The following is an 11,560-nucleotide window of genomic DNA, read 5'->3' as shown; positions in this document are numbered from 1 at the left end:
GCCTCAGCCCTCCTACCTCTCCAGGTTCATCCATGATTGACATCCATCCCTTCTTGAAGTTGAGCAGATCGGGCTATGGGGAGAGGAGGGGGCAGATGAGTCAGGCCCAGCAAGAACCAAAGGGGCCTGGGGAGGAAGGGGGGCTGCCCATCCTGCCCCCGAGTGAGGGAAGGCTGAGGGCCCAGGTAGCCCCCTAAATCCAGGCAGGCTCCCCAGCCACTGAGGCAGCCTTGGTCCCTTTCCCGAACATCCGGCAATCTCTGAGAGGTGGGCTGGGTGACTGGCCACCCATCACAGACCTCTGAGCGCCCTTCCCACCAGCCGGCTTCCTCACCTGAGAGTGGGACAGGGGGCAGGAGATCTCTGACTGTAAAAAGGGACCCTTAGAGGGCTCAGAGGACAGCAGATCAGCAGGGCTGAGTGAACCGTCCAGTGCTTCTCGCTGACGAGGCCCCAGCGGCCCGGCAGGACAATGCCTTAACGCTCCTACCCGTTCCCAACCCACTAACCCTCCCATGGTCCAACCAGCCCTGCATTTCCCTCATCTCCTGGAGAGCCTGAAAGATGGAGCCAGGCCCAGGCTGAGGTCAGAGACCTCCTGGTCCCCCGCTAGACCTCTGGAAGGGCCGGGGAGATGGCACCTCAGTCCCAGCAAGCCCTACCTGCCGGGTGCTGCTCAGGGGGGCACGGCCCCGGGGTCTGGGGGCTCCCAGCTGTAGCATGTTCCACGGGGGCCTGTGAGCTAGGTCCCCCCCCAACCCTAGATGACAAAACTGCTCATCCAGGCATTTTCTCTGGCCAGGCCTATCCACAGACCCTCCCTGCCTGCTGGGGAGACCACTCTCTCGTCTAAGTCCCGGTCCGCCTGCAGAGGTTCAGCTCGTGCCCACTGGCGGGCCAGGCTGGCAGGCAGGGAGGAGGCGGCCACCTGTTGCCATGGCTCTGAGCCCACCTATCAGCACCTGCATCACAGCCTCACCAGGCCAAGGTGTCTGGTTGCATGGAGGGAGCGGGTGGCGTGGCTCAGTGGGGTGGGCGGCGATGGCGGTGGCGGCTGGAAACCTGGAAACCGGAGCCACCTGACCTGGCCACCTCCCCTGACCCGCCCTCCTGTCAGGGAGCCCCATTCTCCTCTTCCTCAGGTGGAGGAAGAGACCTGAGAGGGGCTTGGGCCAGCAGCCTGGACATCCTGAGCCGTGGCCTTGGGACCAGGGCCCCTGGATCTCGGCAGGACGGCAGCCCAACTCCTGCATCGCAGCCCCTGCCCGGAGACCTGTCTCAGGGAAGGGACACAGGCTCTGCCCAGACCTGGGAAACCCCAGGCTGCGTATGCCCTGTCTGCTCTCTCTCCTTCCCCACCCTGTTCCCCACGTGGGCCGGAAGCCACTCAGGGTGGTTCCAAGCTAAGACTGAAGACCGGTAGCCACGCTCAGGGCCACCAAGTCACCTGGGTCCACATGCAGATGGAGACCCGCCCCCGTGGCCCCAGGGGCAACGTGCTGAATAAACATCCACCCTCCTCTACCTCCCTGATCTAAATTCCTGTGCTTCCGAGGCAGTCCGCACCTCCACCTCCTGGCGCTGAGAACGAGAAGCCAGGCCTTCTGGGATGGACCACGGAGCTGGCATCGCTGTGCTGACCCGAAGAGAGCCCCCGGAAAGGACAAGCAGATAACCCAGCCAATCGGACTGAGCTGAGCCAGGGCTGGGAGATCAGCCGTAGGCTTCCGGAGGCTGAGGGAGGGCAGGAATGACAGGCTGGGACCCTGAGGGCTGCCTGGGAAGTGGGATCACGGTGACCTTCCTAAGTCACATGCCCTCCCTGAGCCCGGCTGCCTGATGTGGCTAATGATAGAGGGGCCCTGCCCTCCCCCTCGGTTCCGTGAGAGAACTGAATGGGCCACACATGGAGACCCCAGCACACACACCACACACATGCCGCACACGTGCCGCATCAAGCATGAGATGGTGCAGTGACCCTGGGGAGAGGAGCTTTTAAACCTGCTGGCAGGAGAGGTCCTGAAGTTACCCTGGAAACCCCCCAGGGGTCAAAAGGTCTGATAACATAAATCTCCTCCCCTGCACCTTCACGCGTGGCTCCTCAGGCCCAGACACCATTCCTCCTCCCGCAGGAAGCTCCCTTTCTCCTTTTTCCTTTCCGGAGCACTGACAGGTCCTCACAGTGGGCCCTCGTTCCTTTGGCCACAGGTCAGCACTGCCTCCCGCTGGCCTAGACCATCGACACAGCCTCCTGTAAGAACACTCTGGCAGGGGACCCGATCCAAAAGGCCGAATGTCACAAGCCGCGTAAAACCTCCAGGGATGGCTCCAGACGGCTTCAGAACAAGGTCCAGCTGCCTTAGGATGGCACAAAAGCCTCAACCTGGACTCCCCACTGCTTAGGGGGCCCCATGTTTACGTCATCACACATCCTCTCTGATGCCCAACACATCAGGACTAGTAGGGCCCTCCACACATGCCTGTGTCCTCTGCTTGAAATACCAGGCCGCCGCCTCCTCCTCCTTCGACCAGGCAAACCCCTTCTCATGCCTTAAGACCCAGCTTAATTGCCACGGCAGAGGCCCCTTTCCCAGTACACACCACACACCACACCAGGCGACCTCCCACGGCCTCTGTTGCATCTGTGATTGTCTTCAAGCCATTTACTTATCCCTCACAGGCTACACTAGAAGCAACTCAGTCAGGGAGTTCATGCCCCAAGACCCGAGGACTCAGGGAACATTCATAAAAATTTCTTTCTTTCTTCTTTCTTTTTTTTTTCTCTCTCTTTTTTTCCTTTGGAACCAGGCCCCTGTTCTACGCCAGGAAATAAGCTGTGAACAAGAGATGTGGCCCCTGCCCTGGTGAAAACTCAGGGCAGAAACAGACAATAAACAAGTGCACAGGTATATAATTTGATGCCGGGTAGCAGCTGGGGAATGAAGCTCCAGGGGCAAGGCTGCACCCGGCTAGCGCAAAAGGAGGTGGGGCAGATCCTGACTCCAGGCCTGGCTCCCTGAAGCCTCTAAGCATTTACCCAGTCACAGCACCTTTGCCACTTGCTCGTTCAGATTCCTGAGGTTGGGGAGATGGGACCAGGAGAGAGGAAAAGGGTATGAAGAAGAAACAGGAAGGACACCGGCCTGGAGCAGGCTCAGGTCTGAAAGCGGCTAGGATGAATCCGGTAAATGCTGTCAAAGGTGATTGTGAGCCTCCCCTCCGCTCTGAAACCTCTCATGGCTCCCCAGTGCCCCTGACCAAAGCCCAAGCTGCTCTTCCTGGCCTCTGAGGCCCTCCTTCCCAAGTCCCTTTTCTATGTTTTCACCATTTAATTCCCCAAATATGGCCACCAGCCTTTGTCCACACTGTTCCTCCTCCCCCAGTCCATCTCCACCTGACCAAGTCCTACAGTCACAGGAGGACATCTCTCTCGGGAAGCCCCCTCCCATCAGCAGGGATGTGCTGTCTTCCTCCACATGCTGCTTCTAGCAGCCTTACCCTTGTTCAGTGTGTGCTTCCCCAGGAAAGGCAACTGTGTACATTTCTTATCTCATCCTGAGAGAAGACTGGGACAGACCTGGTTACAAACTCTGGCTCGGCCAGGGCCGAGCTGTGTCACCTGTAACTTCACCTCTCTACACCTCAGTGTCCTCATCTGTTAGATGGGGAGTTACCGTCAACCTTCAGGGTTCCAATGTGGTAATGTGAAAGCACCCAGTTCAGGGCCTGGCAGGCACCCAGTCAGCAATGAAACCACCCCCCACTAGCCTGCTGGGGGGGAGGGGGCGGGCGGCCAAGACACTGACTCAGCTCCTCCCCCCACATCCCTCTCTACTCCTCCCTGACAGGGAAGGGGAGGCTGCTGACAACAGGAAGGGCCAGCAGAGAGGTAGCAGGATGTGCAGAGCCTGAGGAAGTCCAGGCAGTGAGCAGGTCATCACACTCACAGGGGCAGGGCCCCTGCATACAGCACCCTGCTCAACTCTCCCCACCCTCCTCATCAGGCTGTCAGAGCCTCCCTAAGTCACTTGCCAGAAACCAAAAGCAGTCCTGCCCCTCTCTTCCAGAACATCACAGTCAAGGGGCCAGAGTGACGTGGAAAAGGGCTACTCCTTCCCTTACAATCAGGGTAACCTCTGGCAACTCACCAACGCCCCTCCCCAAGCCTCAGTGTATCTGACTGTAAAATGGGGGTAATGGTGAACTCAGCTATGAGGTGCAATATGATAAATAAGGCGCATGTATTGAGAGAGTTTGGGTAGGGCTCATCCCAAAGAGAAAAACAAATCCCTGCCATCGTGTTCCCCACCCCCAAGAGCGGGCCTGCCCCACCCAAGGTCCCAGCGCCGCTGCGAAGTGGCAAGCCCGAAGTGGCAAGCCCGAGAGGACATGGTATCCTGCTGCTTCAGAAGTCCCAGGACAGGCTCTGGTCAGGATGGGAAGAGGCGGCCCCTTCTCACCCACCCAACCTCCGGCCAGCGCCCACACAGGCGTACAGCCTTCCCAGGCCCACATCAGCGCGACCCATCCGAACCAGGGAGCGCCTCTCTCCAGGCTCCGGCGAGACCCAGATCCAGGCCAGGCCCATCTCCGCTCCTCCCGTGGCCCAGAACCCTGAGAGACCCTACGGATCTGGCAGCTTAGGAGTATCAGATCAGGTTTTCACCAAGGGGGGAGCTGGAAAGAAGAAGGGAAAAGGCCACCCGGAATCTGTCCGTGATTGGTCCCGCAAAAGTGAGGGGGTGGTGCCTGGGAACGAGAGTTCCCATCTTCTCGGGGGTTGCCCGGGCTTCTGGCCCAGAAAGGTGAGGCGGAGGCCGGGAGAAGGTGAGGCAGGACGGCCGGCCCGTGCCGCCGGGGTCGCCCAGTCTTCCGGCCGAGACCTCCTCTCGCCTCCGAGAAGTGAGGAGGGGGCTGACCAGGAGGGGAGCGGCTCGGCTCTGGCTCTGGCCGTTGCTCTCATCCGGACCTGGGGCGCAGAGGGGCTGCCCCCCGGGGAGGCACTCACCGTCATGGCGGCACCCCGGGGCGGCGAGAGCAGGAGGCAGGAAGGTGGAAAAGGCCCTGGGTATGGGGGCGGAGGGAGGTGAGGGCGGGCCGAGCTCTGACGGCGGGCAAGCTAGGAGGAAGGAAGGGCCTGGCGTGCAGGTGACTCCGTCAGGCCACGACTAGGTAGTGCGGGGTGGGGGCAGCCGGGTGTGGCACCCTCGTCGTCCAGCAACGGCTTCCCGACCCACGCCAGCCGCCGGACGGAGCGATGGGTCCATTAGGCCTCGGCGCCTCGGTTTGATGGCGACATGGGCAAAGCACACATTACTACCAATTCAGCGGGTCCCACACGCCAAGCCCTGTTCGTTACCCATGTAATGGACTTTCATCCTTACCACAGACCCGACAGGTGATATCCTTGTCCCCATTTTACTAATGAGAAAACGGAGGCTCAGCGAGGTGAGCCAACTTGCCCAGGGTCACACAGTAAGAAGAGAAGGGATTCCTAGGAAGTAATCTAAGCACAAAGTGAGTTCTGGAATTGGTAGGACCTTTCCTAAACGTGCCCTCCTCACCGGGGGTCTTTCTCGCCTTAAGAACCTCATTTTGGGTTCTTGGGTGTGGGCTATACCCGTTTCTCACTTTCCCAGAACACTTGGTGGTTTGTAAGAGTACATTTGCCCTGCAGAATCTCCTCTAAGCCCGCAGCTGAGGAGGTACTGTGGTGGAATTTGTTGCTAACTGCATGAGGTGGCTTATGGGGCATTGTGATTTAAACCCTGTATTACCTTAAGCAAGGTCCTTAACCTCTCTGTGCCTCAACTTCACCCTCTGTAAAATGGGATAATGCTGTTATCTCACAGGCTACTGTATTAAGTGTTAATTTAAGTAAAGCACCTAGAACAACCCCTTTAGCCCTAGTTAGCTCTCCTTAGGTAGGGGCGCAGGGGAGCTTGGAATAATTACCACTTCAATGATTCTGCCATCTCAGTTTGGGGTTCAAAAATTATTGCTGTCATGATTATAATCACTATCTCCATTTCACAGATAAACAGAGGCCCAGGGAGCTGAAGTTTTCCCAGCATTTCCCATTGGAATTCTCTCCTCCACCCTGAGGAATGAGACCAAAGGTAAGTCCTCCTAGACACTGGCCTGGCATCCCTGTGCTGAGTGTTCCCACCCTACCCTGTACCTCACTCAGGCATTTGGTCCTTGGGAGAGTGCATGGACAGACAGAACACCTCAGCTACCACCAATGCCCTACCGCGGTGGCGTGGACACCTGGCAGTACCAGCCTCCTTGCTGGTTTCCTGGCCTCTGGGACTCCCTTCTAGTACCCTCAACACGGTGATGAGAACACTCCCCTGCTCAGAGTTCTTCAACACTTCTCCACTGTTGATACACACATCCTTGTGCCCGCAGTCATGTCCACTATCATCTGGCCCCTGCCTGCTGTCCTCTATCATTAGACACACACATTTCACATGCTAGGGCTACACAACGCTGGGAAGTCCCAGAATAAGCCAGGTCTTCTGTACCTCCCTAACTGCACATGTTGTTCTGTGCCACGCCTGGAACACTTCCCTTCCTGTCCTCTTATGCCCCAACACACACACACTCACTCTCTCGCTTCCCTCCCTCCACATGTTTGTTTTTCTGGAAAATTCCTCCTTACCCTTCAAGTCTCAGCCCAAAGGAAGCCAGAGTGCCCCCAGCACAGACTTAGAAGCTCCTTTCCCAGGGCTGCCTGCGTGAATTCCCTGCCCAGAGCTCCCTGCATCTGTACACTCCCCAACTCAAGTGATGACCGCACAGTGTTCTAATCAATTATATGTCCGTGTCCTCACAAACTGTGAGCTCCTTGTGGGCAGGAACAGAGTGGTTTTTGTCTATATCATGGTAAGCCTAGGGCCTCAGCCCACATTAGGTCCTTAGTAAACATTGGTCGAGTGAATGAATGCACAAATGAAGGAATGACTGCCTTATTGCAACTTGCCCCGGTAAGACAGAGATGGCACAGCTTCAGGGACCCAGGATTGACTTATTAAACAGAGCCACCAAACCTTGGGGTTATCCAGTCTCAAAGCGTTACTCTATTGAAGATAACAGTGTGAGGCTCAGAGAAGGGAGACGATGGCCCAAAGTCACACAAGTTAGGGGCAGAGACAGAACTCAAGCCCAGGCTTCCTAGCTCTTGACCTTGGACTAATTTCACTGTCCAGCCCAAGAGATGTGTGAAGCTGCTTTAAGTAACTGTCTGGGTGGCTCCACTAGCAGTTCCATCTCTCAGCTCCTGATTTTCCTCATTCCCAGGTGAGAGAATAGCTGCAAATTCATTGAGCCTCAGTTGCCACATCTGTCCAATGGAGAAAATCTGCAGAGACTCTCAAGGCTGCAAGGAGGACTCAGGGAGAGAGGGATGCACAGGGGTGGGGGGGTGGGCTCTGAAGTCGGCCAGAGCAGGGTTCAAATCTTAGCTCTCCCCCATTGTGTGACCTGGAACAAGTGAGTTTCATTCCCTCATCTATGAAATGGACAATATGAACCGTACCTAGTATGCCTAGTGGTGAGGATTCAATGCAATCAGATGTGCCACGCACTGAACACAGAGCTGAGCACATAGTAGGTGCACAATAAATGCTGGCCATCATCACCATCATCATCATCCCAGAGTCCATTTCCCCATTTCTCTACCCCTTTTCTCCAGCCAAAAACTTACCTGCCCCCTCCTGCCGGAACTGCTGTGTGTTAGTGACCCTTAGTTAGGTTGATAAGGTAATTCCCGCCCATGGCTTGAAGATACCACTCTGCCCAGATAACCACGTTTGCCTGGTTACCCTTGTGCCTTAACCCCCAAAGAGCAGCAGCGAGGAAATTAAGAAGTGGATGGAGAAGCTAGTGTTTGGACGCCCCCCCCACCCCATACCCCACCCCGTCACACCTCTGTGCATCCTGATTTCCCTGAACCTTCCCTGCAGCCCTGATCATCTCCATAGATTTTTTTTTCCCATTAGACAGATGTTGCAACTGAGGCTTGGTGAGTTTGGCTGCTGTCATTCTCTCATCTAGGAATGAGGAAAATCAGCAAGAGGCCAGTTCCTCTAAACCAGGGGTCCCCAGCCCCCAGGCTGTGGACTGGTACTGGTCCTTGGCCTGTTAGGAACTGGGCCGCACAGCAGGAGGTGAGTGGCGGGCAAACGAGCGAAGCTTCATCTGCCACTCCCCCGTTGCTCCCTATCGCTCCCCGTCGCTTGCATTACCGCCTGAACCATCCCCCCCACCGCCTGTCCATGGAAAAATTGTCTTCCACGAAACCCATCCCTGGTGCCAAAAAGGTTGGCGAACACTGCTCTAAACCATAGCTGTGCAACCTCGGGCGAGTCTACCTCACCTCTCTGAGTCCCGGTCCCTTCATCTGTAGAATGGGTATACAGGCTGTCAGCCTAGAGCTAGACCCCAAGCTGATGAGAGTATGAGAGTCAGCCTGTCACCGAGAGAAGAGACCCCATGAGCCAGGCTGTGGCTCCTGGAGATGGCCAGGCCTCTTCCCTCCCACCGTGAAGGGGGCAGGAGAGCACAAGTCACAGCTGCCTCCCCTCCCCGCCCTTGAGAAAACCACGAACCAGAGGCCTGAGTGTTTACAGCCCTCTCTGGGCAGGGAATGGGTTACGTAATGCCAGATGTTTGTGCAACTGGCTCAGACCCAGGTCTGAGACACACTTTGCAATCCCAGAGCCCCTCGCAGGCCCTCCCTCCCTCTCCCCCTTGCCCCGAGCCTGGCTCCCCTTGGCCTATTTGCTGATTGGGAGCTTTCAGCTGGGTGGATTATTCCATCACCCCTCACCCTGAAAGCTGAAAACAGCCCCAGCCTGGTCCTGCAGGTGGGACGTCCCCCTCGCTGCAGAGACCACGGAAGCTCTGGACTCTGCTTCCAGCTCTCCTTCCTCACATGGGGCCTCCACATCTCTCACTCTGAGCCCCTACTGGCTTTTCTTTGACTGACACCAGCCTCCTCCCTCCCCTCCCCCACTCTCCCCACCCTCACCCCAGCCCCACCCCACTGGAGCCAGCCTACCCTTTGCCACCTGAGGACCCCCAGAGACAGCAGGAACGGATTGAACAGCGTGGGACGGTCCCCGGGCATCCGCCATGAGGTCACCAGTCGGCCCTTGAGTGGGCTCTCAGCCTTGCCCTCCGCTGGCCTCTTGTCTGCCTGTCAAACAGGGTCCAGTGTTGGCCCCCACGTCCCTGACGACAGCCTCCCCTGCCCATGCTGCCATGCCCACCTCAAACGCCCAGGGTTGCCATCTTTCTCCTCTCCCAGAACTGCCGAGGTGGACTGCCACGTGTTCACACCGCGTGGTGTTGGTTGACAGGGCTCCTGGGGCTCAGCGCCCTTGGGGATGTGCACTTCTCCACCCTCAGGTCAGACCCCAGGTGGCCGGCGGGAGGGGAGCGCGGACCACAGATGTGTATTCAGCCCGCATAAGGTTTTCAGATTATTTTGCATTAGGTTCCAGTGTTAAATAATCAAGTAGTTTAACACATAGCTACATATTTCCAGCTCCTCTTGAAATATCTAAAGATGGAGAAACTCTGGGATCCTCTTCCCCAAGGCAACAACCCTCTAGAGCCAAGGGGTCGCTCAAGGGCCCCCTGATCCTGAGTCCCCCATCTGCCTACTCTCCTCCCCTTTGTGAAAGGAATGAGTCACAGACTTCTACAGCCACACACCCGGCAGAGTCCCCAGCGCACCCTCTTCGGAGCCATCCTTGTTGGGGAAACTGAGGCCCCAGTGAAGCAGAGGCATTTGCCCAAAGTCACAGAGCAAGTTACTGGCAGAGGCAGGGCAGAGCCCAGGTGTCCCAACTCTTCAGAATCCAGAGATTCTCTGGACGTGGGACATGAAGCATCAAAGCACAGATCCAGGGGGCTTTGGGGGGAAGGACTGCCTCCACCCTGCACCACATGGCCATCACAGCCCTGACCACTAGACCGTGGGCTCCTTGCTGGTGCTTCATTTCGCCCCTGGCCCACACCCAGGCATACACAAGGTGCTCACGAAGGGTATGTGAATGAATGAATGAGGCAGTTATCAATTCTGTCCAGTCCAGACTTCCTGCGGGGGGATTGAGAGGTTTTCTGGGTTGCTGGGGCAGGCCAATTTTATGGAGACTAGAGGGGGACACCTGTATTGCTGTTTCCTCTTTGTTCACAAAACTCTGGCCCCAGGAAGTATGGAGAAATAAGCCAGAAAGAGGAAGAGCAAAGTTGCCGGAGTCCCTGTGAGAGCCAGAAGTGCTTTTAGTGACCAGTCCCCGTCCCCTCCCATTTCACAGATGGGAAGACTGGCCCACCAAGCAGTTAGAATGCTGCTTCTACTATGCGAGGCCACGCAGGCAATCAGGGCAGAGCCAGGAAGCGGTGTTGGGGGTAGCAGAGAGAGCGCTGGGTAGGGGATCCTGAGCCCTGGGTCCTAATTTGAGCCCGACCACTGACCAGCTATGTGATCTGAGATGACTGCCTACCCCTCCTTTCCTCATCTGCACAGTCAGGGGTTGGGCAGAATCCCTCCAGCTCTGACTAGCGGCAGGGCCAGACTTGGGGGCTCCAGACTGCCAGACAGACACCCCCCCCGCCCCCCACCCCCGTCACACCCGGCTTCTCAGGAAGCGGCATGGGGAACAGCAGAACAACAGCAGGATTAGAAAAGCACAGCCTCAAACCGCCTGGTGTTCTCCTCGCCTCCCGCTGCCCCAGGCCCTCAGCTCTGACCTCACCTCTCTGGAGGCTGCGGGTGATGAGAACAGTCTGTTTGGCAGGTCTGTGGGGAGGGGAGGGGCAGAGCATGTGCTCCAGCTGCAGCCAGGCCTCAGAGCGGCCTCGGCAGGTCCCACCCCTTGCACACATCTCTCCCGCCCCAGGACCCTGGAGCTCCTCCAGGCCCAGCTGACTTCTGTACCTCCTTGGCCCTCTTCAGTGCTCCTCTGGCTCCAGCTCCTGGAAGCTCTACCCTTTCTCCCAGCCTGGCCAACCCTCCAGAATCAGGAGGACCTTGCCTTCAGAGACCATCAGGGCCAAACTGCCATTTGCCCAGGGAAGGGCAGCGACCTTTCAGGGCATCCTAGCAAGTTGAAAGCAGAGCCCTAGGCTTCTGACCCTAGGACTGTCCACCCACCCAGATGCAGTGGCCCTGCTGCCAGCTCATCTAGAGCCCCTCTTCTCGATATCCCCATGGCAGAGCCAGCCTTGGTCTGGATGACCCCAGAGCTGATCTGAGGACCTCAGCCCACCTCCAACCTGATTTCCCTTCCCTTCCCCTCCCTCTGTGCCCACACCCATGACCCAACTACCGAGTCTGCCTGCTTCTGGTCAGTCAGTGAGTCTTGGCCTCTGCTTCCTTCTGACTCCTCAGGCTCCTTTGATTGGAACTGGAGGTAAGAAAGAACACAGCTTAGGTCAGATTATTCCCCAGGTTCCAACTTGTTATGCATCCATTCATCATCCATCCACCTAACATCCATCTAGAATCTAACATCAATAGACCCATGTATCCATCCAACCATCCAGA

At 57.2% G+C, this 11,560-nt stretch overlaps 1 protein-coding gene across 2 annotated transcripts in view; it reads right to left on the bottom strand.

Moving 5' to 3' along the window:
- LOC112410823 (TRIO and F-actin-binding protein-like) overlaps nucleotides 1–10,859 on the bottom strand; it is a 29,321-nt gene extending 18,462 nt beyond the window's left edge. Inside the window, exons 1-3 of one of the 2 annotated variants that reach the window (XM_024761604.1) lie at nucleotides 10,770–10,859; nucleotides 9,065–9,202; nucleotides 17–73 (exon numbers count right to left, since the gene is read on the bottom strand). In XM_024761604.1, the coding sequence (XP_024617372.1) occupies nucleotides 17–73; nucleotides 9,065–9,133 (126 nt within the window). In that variant the 5' untranslated portion in view covers nucleotides 9,134–9,202; nucleotides 10,770–10,859. Of the gene's footprint in view, nucleotides 1–16; nucleotides 74–5,008; nucleotides 5,070–9,064; nucleotides 9,203–10,769 lie in introns of those variants that run through there. The other variant, XM_024761605.1, reaches the window with a different exon arrangement.
- Between the last annotated feature and the right edge of the window lie 701 nt (nucleotides 10,860–11,560).

This window comes from Neophocaena asiaeorientalis, unplaced genomic scaffold (assembly GCF_003031525.2).
Source record: "Neophocaena asiaeorientalis asiaeorientalis breed wild unplaced genomic scaffold, Neophocaena_asiaeorientalis_V1.1 scaffold473, whole genome shotgun sequence".
NCBI classification, from domain to species: Eukaryota; Metazoa; Chordata; class Mammalia; order Artiodactyla; family Phocoenidae; genus Neophocaena; species Neophocaena asiaeorientalis.
Note: the sequence above shows the minus strand (reverse complement) of the source record. Positions and strands in the feature narration are given on the sequence as shown.